We start from the raw sequence: 20,677 nt of genomic DNA, 5'->3' as shown, positions 1-20,677 counted from the left end.
TGATATTCTATAATTGCCTTTGCCTGTAAACTCTGTTGGTCTTGCATTCGGAAGGGCCGGCTCTATCAAAGAGACAGGGAAATTACTCTCAGAACCCTCAATTATCAGGGCATATGGGGCCTGGTTGGAAGGTGTAAGTGGTTGGACTTCCACATTTCTATTCATTAAAGCTGTGGTCCATTTAGCCAATCTAGGGCTGGATACATGCCCTTCTTTGATTTTCCCGGACACTATATAATTACGAGGGGTGTGGGCCATTTGCAAAATAATTGGGGCAGAACCAGTAAGGTATTGCCAGTGCCACAAGGCCCATACCAAAGCCAACATTTCTTTTTCACAAGGGTAAAGGTGATCTCTGGCCCTTCCAGTACTCAAGAGGCAAATGCCACCGGCTTTTGACCAGAAGTCTCCTCCTGGCTTAAAATAGCTCCTATTCCCTTTGGGAAATGAGCTAACTGCAACACAAATGGTTTAGTGTTATCCGGGTATGCTAGTGCAGGGGCGGAGATTACTGCTTGCTTCAGTTCTAATCGGGCCTGATCCTGTTCTGGGCCCCACTTCCAGGGTACTCTCTTTTTCAGTAGTTGATACAGTGGCTGTGCCTTTAAGGCAAAATTCTCCACCTGGTTGCGGAGTCATCCTGTAAGACCTATGCAGAGACATCAGTGGGTGCTGGCAGTTTACAAATTAATTCCACTCTCTGCTGAGCAGGAGTAATTCCTTCTTGTCCCAACACTGAACCCAGGTATCGGACCTCTTGCTGACACAATTGGGCCTTTTCCAAATTAATTCGGAAGCCTGCTTGCTCATTTAGGAAGAATACTTCATCGAGCAAAAGCAGCTGAGTTTCTCGGGTTACAGCCCAAATGAGAATGTCATCCACATAAGAGAGAACATTCATTGGTGCTGTGCACCTATCCCATAATTTAATAACATGGGCATGGCAAATCATGGGGGAGCAGTGTAGCCCTTGTGGAACACACGTGAAAGTGAGTTGATGGTCCCTGTAGGTAAAAGCAAATTTATACCAGCAGTCAGGATGCAGAGGAATAGCAAAGAATGCATTTGATAAATCCAATACTGAAAACCATTTAACTCCCATACCTATTGCAGCCATCACTTCTGGTAACTTCACCACCACAGGGGCTGTCTTGGGTGTACATGTATTCAAAGCCCTGTGATCTACTGTAAGTCGCCAGGTTTTCCTGTCCGCTTTACGGACTGGCCATATGGGGGAGTTGTTTATGCCATTAGTTTCCACTAGCACTCCTTGCTGCAAGAAAGCAGTAATTGTGGGTAACAATCCTTCCTCAGCCTCCTTTGGGTATTTGTACTGCTTCTGGGGTGGTGGATCAGGTCCTATAATAAGAAGATGGGCATCCACCCAGCCACAATCCAGTTTATTCTTGCCCCATGTGTGTCGGTGCACTTGTACTATGTTAGCAACATCCAGGGAATACAGCTCTACTGTAACTGAGAGTGGCTCTGGTGCTTTAAGGGCTGCCACCCTGTGCGCAGCTGCAACAACTCTAGGAATTCCCAATCCAATTCACAACACCCAATTAGCTAAATCAACAACAGCCTGCATCTTAAGCATACAATTCATAGAATCATACATGATTAGGTTAGAAGGGACCTTAGGAGGTCATCTAGTCCAACCCCCTGCTCAAAGCAGGACCAACCCCAACTAAATCATCCCAGCCAGGGCTTTGTCAAGCTGGGCCTTAAAAATCTCTAAGGATGGGGATTCCACCACCTCCCTAGGTAACCCATTCCAGTGCTTCACCACCTCATAGGGAAAAAGCTTTTCCTCATATCCAAGCTAGACCTCCTCCATTGCAACTTGAGACCATTGCTCCTTGTTCTGTCATCTGCTACCACTGAAAACAGCCTAGCTCCATCCTCCCCCGAACCCTCTTTCAGGTAGTTAAAGGCTGCTATCAAATCCCTCCTCATTCTTCTTTTCTGAAGACTAAACAAGCCTAATTCCCTCAGCCTCTCCTCATAAGTCTTGTGCTCCAGCCCCCTAATCATTTTTGTTGCCCTCCGCTGGACTCTCTCCAATTTATCCACATCCTTTCTGTAGTGGGGGGCCCAAAACTGGACACAGTACTCCAGATGTGGCCTCCCCAGTGCTGAATAGAGGGGAATAATCACTTCCCTCCATCTGCTGGCAATGCTTTTACTAATGCAGCCCAATATGTCGTTAGCCTTCTTGGCAAGAAGGGCACACTGCTGACTCATGTCAGCTTCTTGTCCACTGTAACCCCCAGGTCCTTTCCTGCAGAACTGCTGCCTAGCCAGTCGGTCCCCAGTCTGTAGCTGTGCGTGTAATTCTTCCGTCCTAAGTTCAGGACTCTGCACTTGTCCTTGTTGAACCTCATCAGATTTCTTTTGGCCCAATGCTCTAATTTGTCTAGGTCACTCTGTATCCTATCCCTGCCCTCCAGGGTATCTACCACCCCCCCAATTTAGTATCGTCTGCAAACTTGCTGAGGGTGCAATCCCCGTCCTCCAGATCATTAATGAAGATGTTGAACAAAACCAGCCCCAGCATGGACCCGTGGGGCACTGCGCTTGTGACCGGTTGCCAACTCTACTTCGAGCCATTGATCACTACCTCTTGAGCCTGATCTAGCCAGCTTTCCATCCATCTTATCCATACATCCAACCCATACTTCTTTAACTTGCTGATAAGAATACTGCCCAAAATAGCTGCTTCTCCAGCATGTGCCAAACCAAAAATCCCTGTCCATGTTTTCCTTACAATGGTGTAAGTAAGGGGACAAGAGAGGGGCATATCTATGCTGGAACCTTCAAATCCCTCTAACCTCTGCCGGTGATTTCCCTTTAATTTGACCGTTGCAGGAACTAATCGGTCATCAATCAATGAAATAGTGGCACCAGTATCTACAAGCATATGCTGTCTGAACGCCCCCTGTTCAAAATCCACCCAGATAGTGGGTCGTCCCCATTTATCAGATGTTAATAGTGCTGCATGTATCAGGGGATTCGGGGATGCCCGGCCCCACCCCTATGCCTCTGAGGGCTTCCCCTCAGGTGGTGGGGTCAGCCATTGACCCTCATCAACACATTTCTCTGGAGTGTGAGACTCCCTTTCCTTCTGACAAATCAGCTCAGCCAGCTGATGATTTGATTTGCCATCAATTAGAGCTTTAGGGGCATATTGGAGAGCTCGATTCCACAGTACCCAGTGCAGGGGATCGATTCTCCCACGGCCTCGCCCTCAGCCGTACCTTCTGTTAACTCCCTCAGGACTAAATCACCTTCCTTGCTCCTTTGATTCTGAAAGGTGATCTGAGCAGTCACTTTTCTTCCCATCTGTGCAGCAGCTTTTCCTTTGTGCTTATCAGGAAAGGCTTGGCTCACTAGTAAATGAGCTTGCCGAACTCTCTGTAACAGTGCCTCCCACGTCATAGCTATTAAATTCAGAGTACCCAAGGCAACTTTTACTTGTGGACGTAGCCCTTCTATGAAAAGAGTTGGAAAGTCTGTGTTCATAAGGTCTTGACCTTCCTCCTCATGCCCCAGAGCTTGCCATAGGATCTTTTTATGTTGTAAGTAAGCATCAGGGCGTTCCACTAGGGCTTGCCGCTCCAAATGAAAATGTACCTCAGTGTGCTTGCCCCAGGATTTACTACCTCAAAAACATCCCTCATAAGGGTACCCCTCTGTGCTCTTTCTCCTCTCTGTATATCCACGGGAAGTCCCAAGAAGGTGTCTAACGGGAGACATTCCCTTAAGAACAAAGCATAATCACTATAATTTAGCTGAGGCACTGTGGTAAGCTGTGCAAACCAGGCAACTACATTCTCAGGGGTGATGTTTCCTAAAGTTTTTTTCAATGCCTGGGCTTGCTCAGGTCTCAGTATCTTATTCACTTGGGTGGTGGTGTAGTGGTGGTTTCCTCCTCCCCCTCTCCAGTACTCTCTTCCTTGGTCTCTACAATCACAGGAGCCATGGGCGCAGTAGCCTGCGGCATATCTCCCATAGCCAGCTGTTTTACTATCTGCCCGAGAGGAGCATAGGCAGAAGGACATTCTATGCTCTGATCTGACTTGTTCTTATCCCACGTAGCCTCTGCATAACAGAGGGCTGACAGATCAAAGTCCTGCATACTATCACTCTCTGCACCGTCACAGCCTCCATCTGCCTGCATGGCAGCAATAATTCCCTGAGCAACAGCCAGTTGATTTGTACACTGAGACAACTGCCGCCGACAAATTGCATGGGACTGGCCCTCAGTTTCCCTCTTTTTCTCCTTTAGGACAACGCGTACCACAGCTTGCACATCCTTATATTTCACTTCCCAGATATGAGCTGTTTCCTCCCACTGTCTAGCTTCCTCTTTGTAACCCTCTGCATCGCGCTGAGAGTTAGAGAGCAAATGAGTTGAGTAAGACAGTGGGACACTGAAGATTCATCCTCTATTGTCAGTTTCTGTACTTGACCTTGGCATGCTATCAATTGTTCATGCAGCTTCTTGTTTTCTTTGGCTAACTTCCCTAACTCTTCAGTAAGGGTTTTAGACACTAAAACAAGCCCCTATAAAGCAGCCAAATGTTTTTTCTTACAATCGGGCTTTGTCTCTATGAATTGTTCCCACTGGAGCATCAAGTCTTCATATGCTGTTTTAACCTTAAATGCTCCTCCAGACCATGGGTTTTTACCCAGGTTATCCACAAAAGCTTCCATATCCGTGACTGGTTCTAGCGAAAGGAGAACAGAAGTGGCAACCCCTCGACCGCCTGACTCACAACACATTCCTGTAGAGGACATCATGCCCTCCTCCTGAAGCCAAACACAAATACAGCTTCGTGGAGAACCATGCCAGACAGGTTGCTACCCTGCTGACAAGCAGTGAGAGAAACCCTTGCACCATAGGCCTCAAAAATCGTCTCACTCACAGCTGATCGAGCCCACCCAGGGATGCCGATTGTTGATTCTGGACACTTTGTGATCAGTGTGGATACCAGTGAGACACGGTACGCCCGATTTGCAGATCAATAAGGTTTAATGTGCAAGGTTTTCTATAATTATACTAGTTAGATACAAAGCCTAAAATTAACTACAATAGGGTGGTAGTTAACTACTAGAAGGGTGGAGTTATCTATGTGCCGCTGCAAGCAGACAGTATCTGTATTTTGTCTTATGTGCCGTGCTGTGCAGAAACTGAGACATCTATAAGGTTATTCAGTCTCTGCCAAATGGAAGATGTCATGAATGGTCAGAATAGCCAAGCAAGCAACTGAAGCTATGCTAGGCCTGTAGGACAGTGGTCAAGCAACTCAAATTGTACTGGGCCTCCAACAACTCCAAAGTCGCTTTTGAAAATGTTACTCTAGCTAGGAATTCTAACAGTGGAACTGGAATTTTCTGCTGTAGTTAAAATAGAAAAATGGTTTCTTTTGTAGCTCCCAGTTTTCACATGAGCATAGCTAAGTGTGGTTTGTAACCTATCATTTAAATCAGCTTCTGCTCCAGTTGACTGGAGGATAGCTAATGTGATACAAATTTTTTAAAAAGACTCCAGAGACAATCTTGGCAATTACAGGCCGGTAAGCCTGCCTTCAGCATAGGCAAATTGGTTGAAACTATAGTAAAGAACAGAATTATCAGACACACAGATGGACATGATTTGTTGGAGAAAAGTCAAAATGGCTTTTGTAAAGGGAAATCATGCCTCACCAAACTATTAGAATTCTCTGAGGGGGAAGGGAGCCAACAATCATGTGGACAAGGGTGATCCAATGGATATAGGGTACTTAGATTTTCAGAAAGCCTTTGACAAGGTCCCGCACCAAAGGTTCTTAAACAAAGTAAGCGGTCATAGGATAAGAATCCTCTCCTAGATCAGTAACTGGTTAAAAGATAGGAAACAAAGGGTAGGAATAAATAGTCAGCTTTCAGAATGGAAAGAGGTAAATAGTGGTGTCCCCCAGGGGTCTGTACTTGGACCAGTGCTGTTCAACATATTCATAAATGATCTGTAAAAAGAAGTAAACAGTGAGATAGCAAAATATGCAAATGATACAAAACTACTCAAGATAGTTAAGTCCAAAGCAGACTATGAAAAGTTACAAAGAGATCTCACAAAAGTGGGTGACTGGGCAACAAAATGGCAGATGAAATTCAATGTTGATAAATGCAAAGTAATGCACATTGCATTATGGAGCCACTTTGCTCTGGCTACCTCCTCACCTACCAGTAAAAGGGATAATAGAAAGTACTATGTTCACACTAAAGGGATGGATTTCTATTTACTCATCTCCCTCCCCCCCCACCCCGAACTCTTTTGTCATTGATGCAGCAAACCAGAGAGGTAAAACAGATCAGCTATAAATCAACACCCCATGATAAAGACTGGAAAAGATTGGACTTGTTAGGCAGGAAAGTATATTCATCATCATCACTACAAATGAGAGTAGCCAGTTACGCAGCTTTACTTTCCAAATATGACCACAACATATATGAGAAGATTTCAGAATTTATTAATGACATACCTGATATCAAGAGGGAACAATTCAGATCACTTATTAATGAGACAACTCATTGCTAGAACATCTCTACAGGCTTCGCTAGATGAATGTGCGGAGCCTTGTGGCTCCACTCTGCTGGCCTGCCTAGAAAATTTCAGACAAAAATAGAAGACCTCCCATTTGACAAAGTCCAGCTTTTCACGGAAAAGACTGATGAGGTACTTCACTCGATGAAGGACTCATGAGCGACGTTATGAACCCTCGGAATTTACACACCTGCTATGAGGAGAAAACTATATAGATTTCAACTATATGCTTGTAGATATCAGTTTTATTTACAGCATATGAGCCATGAAGAGGTAAACAAAGACCACAAAGATGCAGACAAGTGCAACAAACCTCTTCGATCTCTCAAGCAACATCAACAAAGCAGCAATTTTGAAATTTTGGTCGAGGGTCTGAAGGACCTCCCTCACGAATTGGTGCCATCATCATTGACCATCCAGTTCGAGTTCTGCCTGTGAAATTTCCATCCCAACTGGGCAACAGTCACTTCAGACAAATGGGTATTAGAGATCATCGAGTCAGGATACACAATCCGATTCTCATCCATTCCTTCTACCCAATTCCCTTCTCTCTTCAGGGACCCATCTCGTGTGCAAATATTTCAACAAGAAATAAAATGCCTCCTACAAATAGGGACAATAGAATACATCCCACAACAACACAGAGGGAAGGGGTTATATTCCTATTATTTTGTGATCCAGAAAAAGAGTGGAGGATGAAGACCCATACTAGATCTGAGGTCACTAAACAAGTTCATAAGGTGACAAAAATTCAAGTTAGTCACATTGTCTACCATAATACCGGCACTACAAAGAGGGGATTGGTTCTCAGCCCTCGACCTTCAGGACACCTACTTCCATATCACTATCTACCCTACACACAGACATTTTCTCAGTTTTACAGTGACTGGGAATCACTACCCATACAAGGTCTTACCATTTGGCCTTTCTGTGGCACCAAGGGTTTTCTCCAAGGTGCTTGCCGTAGTTGCAGCACATCCATGGGGAGAAGGAATCACAATCTTCCCATACATGACTGCCTATTAACGGCACCCAGTAAACATTGGCCAGACATGCTACTTGTCAAACCATAGTGTTGTTTCAAAAACTAGGACTCAAGATAAACAACGAGAAGTCCACTTTGAACCTAGCGCAGCTCTTGGAATTCATAGGAGCAGACCTCAACTCAATAATAGCCAGAGCATCATTACCTGCACCCAGATTCCAGGCTATAATAGACCTAATACTACTAGTGAGAAACAGTCCAACCGTAACCACACGCATTGCCTTGAAGCTCCTAGGACACATGGCGGCCACTGCATTCGTGGTCCAGTACACCTGACTACATATGCGCAGCCTTCAGGGATGGCTCGCTTCGGTCTACAGACCACACAGACGCAGTTTAAACAGAATACTGACGATATCAAGCAAGGTCAAAGATTCCCTACTGTGGTGGACCTAGGAGAGCAACATGATGACAGGAATCCCAGTTTCACAAAAGCCACCATTGCTCATGATTACCACAGATGCATCACTCCTAGGGTGGGGAGCACATCTACACAACCATACAATACAGGGTCGATGTATTGTAACCAAAACTAGTCTGCACATAAACCTCTTAGAACTCGGAGTAGATTCACAACACCTGCTATCATTTTCTATTGTTTTGTCTTGTTTTTTATGAAGATAATGACAGACAACATTGCGTCCATGTTTTATATCAATCGTCAGAGAGGAGCAAGATCCCACTCCCTATGCACCGAATCAATGAAACTCTGGAATTGGTGCATAAACACAACATCAACATATCAGCAGCATACTTACACAGATGCCAGAACACCACTGCAGACACCCTCAGCAGATACTTTGGTCAGAATCACTAGTGGCAGCTGAACAACGATGTCCTGAAAAACATTTTTCAACAGTGGGGTTATCCAGTTGTCGATCTCTTTGCCACAAAACAAAAACGCAAATGCCACCATTTTTGTTCAAGAGCGGGACTGGGACCAGGTTCGATGGGGGATGCCTTTCTCCTCAACTGGAAAAAAGGACTCCTATATGCATTTCCACCCATCCCAATGATACCCAGAACCATCCTCAAAATAAGAGGCAACAAGGCAGCAGTGATGATAGCATCCACATGGCCCAGACAGACATGGCACTCCAACCTACTGCAGGTGTCAACATACAAACCAATCACTCTCCCACTACGGTATGATCTCCTATCACAGGATGGTGGCCAGATTTTTCACCCCGGGCTACAGGAGGTCCATCAAACGGCATGGTTCTTAACTGGTTCTGTCCAGAAGAGCTAGAATGCTCGGAACAAGTTAAACACATAGTAATAAGTAGTAGAAAACTGACAACAAGGAAAACTTACCTGCAGAAATGGTGTAGATTTGAGTCATGGTGTAAAGATAGACAAATCCTCGCTGCATCCTCATCCATTCCGACTATCTTGAAATATATCCTTGAACTAAAAAAAAACCAGGTTTATCAATTAGCACCTTAAAGGTGCATCTATCAGCAACTACTCTCTTCCATGACAAGATCAATGATGAAACAGCATTCACTCACCCAATTGTAAAATGGTTCATGGCGGGGCTACAAAGGGTATTCCCTTTGTGCCCCCACAACACTGTGGGACCTATATTTAGTACTAAAAGCCATTACTAGCACACCATTTGAACCCTTAGCAACATGTTATCTCCTCCATATGTTTATGAAAGTGTCCTTTCTAGTAGCCATCACATTGGCCCGCCGCGTAGGGGAGATTGGGGCACTCGGCCCACCCACCTTACATGATTTTTCACAAAGATGAGATCACTCTTAGGCCTCACCCAAAGTTTTTACCAAAAATAGTTTTAGACTTCCATATGAACCAACCTATTCACTTACCTTAATACCTAAAAGGTATTTTATCTGAAACCGCATAATAATGCACAGGAAGCTGCACTCCAGACTCTGGATGTCAGATGGGTGCTAGCCTTTTACCTAGAGAGAACGAAAACCTTTAGAAAATCAGACAAGCTCTTCATATCAGTGGTGGAATGCACGAAAGACAAAGCAATATCTACTCAGAGGCTATCAAAGTGAGTAGCAGAATGTATCCATTTATGATATAAACAAAAGAACTTTCAAGCTCCCCCAGGAACCAGTTCCAGAGGGGGAGCCATGTTAGTCTGTATACAGCAAAAACAACGAGAGTTCTGTACCACCTTAAAGACTAACAAATTTCTGCGGGCATAAGCTTTCGTGGGAACCAGGACGCTCTCAACCAGAGCAACGTCTACTTCTCTAGTGTTCCTTAACAACATTCCCATCACAGACACAAGTAAGGCAGCTGTATGGGCCTCCGCACATACTTTCACAAAACATTACACAGTTGATCACAATTGGCGTCCAGTAGGGATGCCGCATTAGGTCTAACAGTACTTTCATCTGTTCAAACAGCTGAATCCAAAGTCCCTTCCACCAAATGAGGGGCACTGCTCTAGAGTCACCTAAAGCGGAGCACCCACAGGGATATCACTCGAAGAAGGAGAGGGTTACTTACCTTGCGCAGTAACTGAGGTTCTTCGAGATGTGTGTCCCTGTGGGTGCTCCACTACCCACCTGCCTCCCCTCTACTTTGGAGTTCAAACACGGGACTCTACGGTAGAGAAGGAACAGAGGGGGTCAGGTCACGTGTGCACCAGAAAAGGGGCCAGCGGCGCCATGAGACAGGAGCTGCGCATGCACGGCCCGGATGAGTGCTGCTGTAAAGCTCTCCAATCAAGGACGTGGGACGCAACGTCACCTAAAGTGGAGCACAGACACACATCTCGAAGAACCTCGGTTACTGCACAAGGTGAGTAACCCTCTCTTTTAACAGGATAGTCTTGGTTTCATATGGTGTCTTGGTTCCCTGAGAACTTCCCGTGGGGCACCTGCAATGGCCTGTTCTTTCCTTTCCTGAGTCAAAATGTTTTGTTTTTTTTCTAACTACAGAAAGGGTTAAAATTTGGCCTGTGTTTACCAGGAAATGTCCAGTGGAACAAGCGTTTGCGGTGCTGATAGTATCTGCAGTGAATGAGCACAGTTCACCACCAAAGCTGTGCTGCTGCTCTGTGTAAATGTTAGGGTCATGTGTTCAGTCTTTCATGATAAACTCATTCAGACACTAAGTACTGAAAAAAATCCTCCCTCACAGAGACGTGTGCCTGCCTCACTCTTGAGTCGGAAGCTGCGTGACATCGCTACAGCCCGAAACGTAAGTGGCCGTTAGTCATCACTGTGGACATTTCAAATCCCTAAACGAATTGACCAGAAATTTTGGTTTTTCAATTTTAAAACATGGCTAATTTACTCAAACGTCGATGGGACGTAGGAAAGGAGCACTCTGAGAAATGGCCGAGTCTGGAATTTGACAAGGCCAGGTTTTATCACCGCTTACTTTGGCATAGCTGGCATTGCTCAGGGGGGTGAATAAGCCACCCCCCCAAGTGACATAAGTTACACCACCCTAAGCGCTGGTGTAGACAGCACTGTGTTGGTGGGAGAGCTTCTCCCGTCGGCAGAGTGTCTACACCAGCCCACCAGCAGCGGTCGGTGGGTCAGGTATAAAAGGTCACTGACAGGCTAATTTTGCAGGCTTGTCTGACTGCAGTATGGGACTGTTCAGCTAGTCAGGTTAGATATTCCACTGAGAGACTGTTCAAGATGTGAAGTAAATACCTTTCCCGTCCTCTGTTAAGGTAATGCCTGTGCCCCTTGCCCGTGGCCAGCCATCCCCTCCATCCCTCACACTCACTCCTTTGTGTGCCCCCAGCCATGGCCTTACGTTGCCACGTTTCTGTGAGTTTCCCCTGTTCCCTTCCCACACCCCCACAGCCAAGTCCTCTCCCCATAACTCTTTTCTCCTCTCTGTCCTTTCCCTTCCAGTACTTACCTTCTCCCAGCCCTCAGGGAGAGTCTTTTCTCCCTTTCGTCCCATCTCTGCCTGCATTGCCCTCCTTGGCCATCCGAGCTGCGGCTGGCAGGCCCGGGGGGCCAAGGCCTTTGGAAGTTGCAGTGGGGGGAGCTGCGTGCTGAAGCTGGCTCTGACCTGCAGGGTGTACGTTTAACAGCCCTGCACTAAACAAAGGGCAGTGGTAAGCTGCATTGTCTGGAGTTGGGGGAGGGACAAAAGCATTGCAATGTTCCACCACGCTTTACTCCCTCCGGGCGGTAATGATGGGGAGAATGCTCCGTGCAGCTTCACCAGCCAAGGACTGTCCTGATTTGACAGCATTCAGAAAACGTCTCCAGTCAGCTAGATAGGCGAGGCTCCTGTCAGGGTCTCTGTTCCCCAGGACCCCATTTAGGGAAGCTGTGCTCTGTATGTAACATCCTCATTTCCATGCTAATTCTTCTGAAAGCACTGGCTGTGTTCTTCTTGCTTACTTACATGGAAACCACAGCAGCTATTTCACTAGTTGGGAAAGCTGCACTTATACGTCCACCCTGAAAAAAGACAGAAGCCTGAGCTGCAAAGTTTGGATCTGAAATTTCCCAGAATTCTGGAGTGCTCAGATGTGGGTTTAGCTCCAGGTCTTGTCCAGCTGGGGGCAGACTCAGCTGTTCTGCAAGTGTCTCTTTGGGAGATGTGTACACACTTTGTTTTTAAAAGACCAAACTTTGTTAACTAAAGGTTTCCAAGTGGGCCTCCGGTCTCAAAGTGCAGAACAAGCAAAGATGGCTCAGATGGTCAGGTCAGATTTGTTCAGCTCTTTTAAAGCTGATATTAAAATATGGAAATTCAAAGCCAAGTCTTGATGAGCAACCTTAACTCTGACCTTGTATCAGCATCCAGTCCTGTAGGTACAAATCTAGAGAGATTTTACTGGTAAATAATCACCATGGTAAACCATGTTACACACTTACCTGCTGTATTTGTCAAACAGAACCCCCCACCTAACCCCTGATCTCCCCCCCACAGAACTCCTCTACAGGTAAATGACAGACGTTCTGCTTTGTCCATTGTTTAAATGAGCTAGAAACCCGCAACTCACATAGTGTATAGCCGGTGTGAGTGTGTGTGTTACTGTTTCTTTCCATTGTAAAGCATTCTTGTGATCTCTTCTTTGAAAAGCATTAGCACCTTCGCTGTTTGCAGCAGACCTTTGATAGTCAACAGGGAGAAACCCCTCAGTATCTCTCTTTCCTGGAAATTCCATTCAGATTTGGCCAAAATAGAAAGTGTTACAAATCACCATTTCCCTTTTCTCACTTGCCAAAATCACTGAATGTTCTGAGCTGGACCTGCCCTAAAGTAGCGTTCTTCTAGCACAACTTTTTGTAGGTAACTCAAACACAACTGTCCTCCGGGTCGTACCTGTTGTTAATCGTAGGGCTGGTCTACACTTACAGCACTGAGTGACGACGCCAGCTATGCTGACAGAAAAGCTTCTCCCATTGATGTGGGTACTCCACCTCCCCGAGAGGAAGACGCCTTCCCATCGATGTAGTGCAGTCTACGCTGCGGGTTTGGTCAGTATCACTGTTTCTCTCGGGGGTGGATTTTCCACACCCTTGAGTGACGTAGTTATAGCAACATAAGTTCCTAGGGTACATCAAGCCTCAGAGCAGGGTCCAGCCAGGATTCTGGGGCCTGTTGCCCTAGGTGCTGTCCAAACACGTGGCCCCTGATATCATGGGAATGGCAGAGTTATGAACGGACCGGTCAGCCACACAGCTCCGTTGGAACTGGAAATATGTCGTCAAGCAGCAGAGACCCCAAAAAGCTGATCCAGCACAATTAAATGTGTGTGAAATGTAAACTGCTAACAAAAAAAAAAAAGGGAAAGTTTAAAAAAAAAAAAAAAAGATTTGACAAGGTAAGGAAACTGTTTCTGTGCCTGTTTCATTTAAATTAAGATGGTTAAAAGCAGCATTTTTCTTCTGCACAGTAAAATTTCAAAGCCGTATTAAGTCCATGTTCAGTTGTAAACTTTTGACAGAACTATAACGTTTTGTTGAGTGTTACAAACATTTCAGAGTTACGAACAACCTCCATTCCCGAGGTGTTTGTAACTCTGAGGTTCTACCGTATGTGGCAGATACAGAAGCGGGTTGGGAGGGACAGAGTTAGGGTGGTTTATGGAACCTTATGTTTTGATTCCAGACTTTCGAAAAATGTTAACCCTTTAACACAGGGGTGTCAAACATACGGCCCGCGGGCCACATTTGGCGATAGAAATCTTTTAAAGTGTTAGTGTCCCCACCCAGTAGTGCGGAAAACTACTGATGCTGCGCCGCCGAATATGTGACTGTAAACCACCTGAATGATGTGCAAACTCTTGGACCTTGTCTACTTGTGTACTGTGATTGGCCTGGGCTTGTGGAGTGTCACTCAGATACCGGCGCTTGATTGACTAGGTTTCTAGTATTTCTCTCTAAACAGACAAATTCCTTCTTCAGTTATATCTAGGTTTCTTTACCCATTCATCTCACCATATGCCAGTTACCTCAGAAGGATAAAAACAGCCATACTGGATCAGACCAATGGTCCATCTAGCCCAGTATGCTGTCTTCCAACAGTGCCAATGCCAGGTGTTCCAGAGGGAATGAACAGAACAGGTAATCATCGAGTGATCCATCCCGTCGCCCATTCCCAGCTTTAGGCAAACAGCAATCCCTGCCTATCCTGACTAATAGCCATTGATGGACTTATCCTCCGTGAACTTATCTAGTTCTTTTTTGAACCCTGTTATAGTCTTGGCCTTCACAACATCCCCTGGCAAGGAGTTCCACAGGTTGACTTATGCATTGTGTAAATATTTCCTTCTGTTCATTTAAAACCTGCTGCCTATTAATTTCATTCAGGGACCCTTAGCTCTTGTGTTATGAGAAGGAGTAAATAACACTTCCAACCAGTCATGATTTTATAGACCTCTGTCATATTCCCCCCTTAGCCGTCTCTTTTCCAAGCTGAAAAGTCCCAGTCTTCTTAATTACTCCTCATATGGAAGCTGTTCCATACCCCTAATCATTTTAATTGCCCTTTTCTGTACCTTCCAATATATCTTGCTATTGCTAACCCAGCGTAGCTGCATTAGAATAGGTGACATTGGGCGCCCTGGCATAGACGAAGACCTTCTAGCCATTTTAAACAGGCAGTTTCAAACTGGCCAGACAGTCTCACTGATTCAGCCTTGGAAATGCTGGCAGCCATGGGATCTTGTCTGCACTAGAGCTTGCAGCTGTGCTAACACCAGGGCAGTTGCACGGGGCTAGCTGCGTTTGGGAATGTTCGGCTAATGCCCTCGTGTGGACAAGGCCCATGGGGCAGTGCCCCTATAGTGCTCAGTACTCTGCCTGGGCAGGGCAGTGGCCAGTTTTGCTGAGGTTGAGGCTGTGGACCTGTGGGCTTGCTAGCCAGAGGAAGCTGTCGGCCATGGGTTGGGAGGGCAGCCCCTTTATCCTTCTGCCTGATCAGGCAGGGTTTATCTGCAGGGGTGACTGTGCTGGGTGCTGAAGGCTGGGAGCGTTGGTGTGTTGCAGCCTAGGGAGATTTGGGACCCAGCTGCTGGGGGTCTGTCCCAAAGCAGCAAGCTTGGAGCTGGAGCCAGGTCCTGTGGTCCCAGCTGGGGGGGGGAGCACAAAGCGAGCTGCCTGCTATTGTTCCTGCACATTCCTGCACTCAGGGCAGGTGCCTCTGGGGGCGTGCTGCAGGCCAGGACTGCATTTCCCAGCAGGCTCTTCATCACTGTGCTTGCAGCTTAGTGTGTAGGGTCTGTGTGTCAGCAGAATCCTGGCTCTGCGAGTGCGGGCGGGGGGGAGGGAGGGAATCCTTCTGGCCGGTTTGCTGCTGTCTCCATTTTCCATGCAGTCTGTCAAGCAGGCTCTCAGATGGCAGGGTCTCCTCTGCTTCCTTCCGAGGTAGGTGGAGTCTCTCCAGCCTCCCTCCCTCCCCTGCCTCCATTGTCAGCAGCAGCAGACACACCTGCTGTAGTCGCTTGCAGCAGGGATGCTCCTGCCCGCCTTTGGGGGATGGGCAGGCTGAACTAATCGGGTGTGATTGTGTGTGAGTCGCTGCAGGCAGCAGCAAAGGACCAGACAAGGGCGATGCTGCTTGTGTGCGCCCAGCCCAGCCGCCACCTCTGGAAATGAACATGAGTCTGCCGGGCCGCAGTTCCTGCTCCATGCTCAACTGCTTTGTAAGTGCCTTCTCCTCTTCTCCTCCCTGTCCTGCTCAGTGTCTGCATGCAAGGGAGGGGCAGCCTGTCCTTGAGCTCGGCATCCTGCAGGTCCCAGCTCCCCTCCCTGCTCTGGACCTGCCTGGGCTCGACATGCTGCTCTCACTCTGTCCCAGTTACTTTGTGTTGTGGGAGGGGATCTTCCCTCCCCCCACTGCCATGCCACTGATGCCACGTGGTCCTTGGAGAAGCCCTGGGCCCTGCTATTCCTGCAGCGCTTGCCTGCGATTTCCTGAGGCCACAGTTACTACTAGCCCATAGCCGTGAGTCGGCCAAGGAGGCCGGAGTGTGCTGTGCTGTGCTGTGCTGCACAGACGCCTGTCCAGCCCCTGGCTGCAGCTGGAAAATTACCGTATGACAGCAGCTGGCACCTGTGGGGAGTCCTGGAGTACCCGCCCTGGCTGATGCTGCCTGGGAAGGGGCACGAATAGGGAGGGATCCCTGAGCTCCCACCCCGTTGAATGAGGCTGGCTGGGAAGGAAATGAGGACGCACGGCTGCCCGAAGTCCTGTTTAGTTCTGTTCCAGGGGCTGCTCCCCCCACTGGCATTACTTAGTGGGCTGCATAGTGATGTCTGTTGTGGCAGTCCAGGTCGCCGCTTCTGGGGGATACGCACCGCAGCCCCTCGCCGCAGGCCATGCTCATTGTCTGTCCCCTGCGGTGTCAGAGCTGCTGCCTTGCCTTTGCGCTTTCCTGCTTCAGCCCCACTTTGCGAAGAGTGAGCGAAGCCGGGTGGGAGCCTGACGGGCTGGCTTGCAGGGCTCTTGCTCCAGGCCATTGCTGTTCCTCTGGAGACGCTCCAGGGAGCCTCCCCCATTCGTCATAACTGGTGACCAGCAGGGGCAGAAGCCTGTGGCAGTCCCCGTTATCTATACAGGCATATATCTATATATAGATCTATATATCTGCAACCTGGCTGGTCACTAGGGAATTACAGTGAGTTGCCAGCCAGCTGGCAGTGATGCCGTGTTTTTATAGTGACTGAAAGGGAAGCTTCATAGACTTTAAGGCAGAGGGGCAATCAGATCATCTAGTCTGATCTCCTATAAGCCATGAGGTTTCGTCCAGTTACTTCTGCATGGAGCCCAAAGACTTGATAGACTAAAGCATGTCAGTCCCCAGGAGATTAAACTGTGTGTCACAGACAAGACTTGAACTGCCACTGATGGCCACAGTCCCTGCAGTGCCAGGGAACGGATTAGGTGAGACGTGCTCAGATGATCCCAGCAGGTGAGCCACACCCCATGCTGCAGAGGAAGGTGAAAAACCCACAAGATCCTTGCTAATCGGCTGTGAAGGGGGGATTCCTTTCCAAACCCAGTCTGGCGATCAATAGGACCCTGAGCATGTGACCAAGACACACCAACCAGGCAGCTAGAAAGCATTCTTGGTATCACCTCAGAGTACTGGTCCACCCTGCCTGGTGTCCCATCTCCAGCTGTGGAAAATAATACCTGATGTTTCAGAGGATGGCAAAAAAAAAAAAAAATTCCAGCTATACATAGCCAATCGTGCATTGGGAAAACAATGCCTTCCTGACCCCTGCAGGCAACTGGCTGAAACCTTGAAGCATGAGATTGCATTAGTTATTAACTTAATGCAGAGCTGCTGTGTAATGAGTATATTGAGGGCAATGCAGGCAATTCCATTCATCCCAAGGAACAGAAAGGAAGGGGAAGAGCAGAGGGACCCACAAATCCACATATTGCAAGGCCAGACGTGGCCACCACAACTGCTCAACTTAACCCCATGCACACAGGCTGCAGAACTTCTTGAAGCTGGATTAAAGCAGATCGTTTAAGTGATGGGAAAGAGGTGACTCACAGAACAGGACAGCCCTTTGTGGGTGGGCTACAGCTTGCTTCCTCTTGTGCTTCCCAGATGCTAGTAAATCCTTGATATCTTTGTGGCGAGGACTTCTGGGAGGCAGCGAACGCCATCAGGGAGGCTTGACTGATTATCTAGACATAAGCTGAACACACATTGCTAGAAGTGCTGTTCGCTCCATGCCAGGTGGGCGTGTCTGTAGGTGTTCGCTCCATGCCAGGTGGGCGTGTCTGTAGGTGTTCACTCCATGCCAGGTGGGCGTGTCTGTAGGTGTTCGCTCCATGCCAGGTGGGCGTGTCTGTAGGTGTTCGCTCCATGCCAGGTGGGCCTGGACTTGGGGGAACCCCAGCAGTATGTCCTTTAAAAGGCCTGAGTGTGGGTGAGCTGATCGTGCACTGCTCTGGCGCCTGGCAGTGAGCTAGGGTTATGGGAATGTGCGCTCACACGTACATGAGAGTGACTGGATAGCAAGTGTGAAAAATCGGGATGGCTGGTGGGTAATAGGCGTCTATAGAAGACAAAGCCCTGAGTATCAGGACTGTCTCTGTAAAATCAGGACATCCAGTCACCCTAGCATACAGTAGGTGTGTGGCGTTAGCTGGTGCACTGTGCCCCCGGTGCGGGGAAATTGTGGAGGTTGTGGGGGGCATACTCTGGTGGGATGGGGGTAGGTGTGTGAGAGAAGCATTAGGCCCATGCTCTGTGCCCGCGGTGTGTGTGCGAGGTGCTGGGCCTGCACTCTGTGCTCCAAATGAAGTCCATATACACTTTGCCACTGAGTTTGATATTCAACACTAGAGAATGCAAGAGAGTGCTGAAATCCTCATGTTACAAGTCTGCTCTGAAGTTACTGTGCTGGTGTGATGTGTAGAGCCTTATAACTTGGCCAAGTCACTAGACCACCACGGTCTGTCATGGAGATTGGTCTTGTGCCAAATGTCAAGTTTCTCCCCCAGAAGACTAAGGCGCAAAGGTATTTTATTTCACAAGCTTTTGGTTTTTGATGATTGTGGAAGTGTGTATTTGTTTTCTCAAAACCTAGACCTCACTGATGACTAATGAATAAACCAGTTTGAGAGATGGTTGAAACATCTTAGAAACTAATTTTCTTCTAGAAAGTTAGACTTCTAAACTGCTTTCCACCCACACTCTGACCCTGACCAGTTAATATCCATTAAGAACAAAAAAACTTCCCCTAAGAAAGGAAACAAGTCCTTAAAGGAGAGAGAAAATAAATTTGCTATTTTGCAAAATGTAGAAGTGGGTGAAAATTAGGGTTAGATTTCTACTCGTGCCTAGTGAGTTTGGGTTCCCAATCTGAGGTACGCTAACAGGGCCTCTGAAAACCAGGCCCCTTTACAGCGTCTCAGATGGGCATCAAAAATGGCGCTCCCCAATTCTCTGGTCACTCCTGAAAATCTTGTTCTAGGCTCATCCTGGAAACTCTCTCACTGACTTATCCTAGGTATTTGTTTCATGGGACTCTCAGATGCTACAAACATGCTCATGTGTTTGTAAGTGCCACAAGATCTCTCATGTAGCTTAAATGTTCAGAGACTTTCATGGAGCTTCCAAAGTTTCAATCTTTTATCATCTAATTCCATACGTTTCCACCCAACCTAATAAAAATGATCCAGTGCTATTCTCCTTGAGCACTAACGCCTAGAACAAACTGGGAGTAAGTCCAGGATGTTTGTGAGATACTTTAGGTTAAAAAAGTTAGGATTTTTTTCACTTTTGAAAAGTCTATTTTTCCAAATCCATAACCCGGGTGTACCTTGCCCAGTTACCCTCAGCTGCTCCCAAACGTCTCTTGCCAGAGCCAGGTGAGAAATCCCATGCTGAAAAGAGCTCTTTGCAAAAGTTAACTGGGGAAGGGAGGGGTAAAAGTTGGGGCAGAGAAGGTCTCTGTAGAGTCCTTGCTGGATCCCTCTGGCTCCGTAACACAGATAACAGAGTGCATTTTAAAAATGACGACAAATACCACAGTAAAGTCTCTGTACAAGACCTGCCCAAGTGAGTGTCATCCCTATCATTTGTCATTTACTTGTTTCTTGGCTCACCGATTGCTGCTCTGCTGAATGGTCTCTGCCCAGCTGGGCTGCTTTACTGTCTTTTTACCTTGTCACTGTTCTGTGGTAGCAAGAGAAGCTACAGGGCATGATGGGCTACGGGGCTGAGGGTGCAGTCCTGAGGCAGGGCAGGGAGCCCCATGCGCTGTGCCTCTGATCCTTGTATTCTTACGTGGACTGGCTCTCTCTGGGGGAGGTGGGGGAGTGACGGGCGCAGAGCAGACAGTGCTCTCCAGGTTACACTCTAGGTAGTACCCTTTCGTAACGGACGCTGAGGTGAAGAAAGCGGGATGTACCTGTGTGTGTTTTGTTTGGAATGCAGGGTGAGGAGGGCCCTCCCAGTTTGGAGTACATCCAGGCCAAGGACTTGTTCCCCCCGAAAGAGCTGATTAAGGAGGAAGAGTCTCTACAGGTAAGGATGTAAGAACCCAGGAAACAATCCACTGAGGAACTCTGTAAATCCCAGGCCATGGGCTCATGAGTGGTAGAGGTCACCTTCAGAGGACAGACTTCTTCCCTGAGCTTGCAGGCTGCTGCCTCGTGGCTGCTGTGTGCTCCTCCCAACCCTCCTCCTCCGCACCAAGATGTTCTGATTTACACTGCGCTGCCGCGGCCACAAGGGGCTGGGATGTAACCGAGGCCTGACCTAGTGCAGAGTTGTCCTGGCCATGCTCCCTGTTTGGACTGTCAGCAAGAGGGGGGGTGAGTGCTGCAACAGCCTCTGCACTGGCTCTGCTGCTGGAAGACCCTCCCAGGCCACGTAGGGTGGTTGTAGGGCCAGATTGCCACATAGAGTGGCACTATGCATCCAGCAACAGATCTGGTCCAGGGTGTGGGGCTTGTGCCTTTGCTGAGGTGCAGCCCACAGCTTCTGGAAGGAGAGACATCCTTTAGGACCAGGCCTCCCTGAGAGGGCTTTGGGATGACATCTGGGTATAGATGCTGCCATGGAGGCATCTATGCAAGCAAGGACAATGTCATAGATTGATGCTGTG

General features: G+C 47.7%; 1 protein-coding gene across 1 annotated transcript in view; it reads left to right on the top strand.

The window, feature by feature from the left end:
* MTMR4 (myotubularin related protein 4) overlaps positions 1-20,677 on the top strand; it is a 96,898-nt gene that overhangs the window by 40,055 nt on the left and 36,166 nt on the right. The window contains exon 3 of the mRNA XM_067537723.1: positions 20,005-20,094. Within this exon, the coding sequence (XP_067393824.1) occupies positions 20,005-20,094 (90 nt within the window). The remainder of the gene's footprint in view (positions 1-20,004; positions 20,095-20,677) is intronic.

The sequence above is a fragment of the Emydura macquarii genome, unplaced genomic scaffold (assembly GCF_026122565.2).
Source record: "Emydura macquarii macquarii isolate MOO-44397 ecotype Brisbane River unplaced genomic scaffold, CSIRO-AGI_Emac_v2 contig_450, whole genome shotgun sequence".
Lineage (NCBI taxonomy): Eukaryota > Metazoa > Chordata > Testudines > Chelidae > Emydura > Emydura macquarii.
Note: the sequence above shows the minus strand (reverse complement) of the source record. Positions and strands in the feature narration are given on the sequence as shown.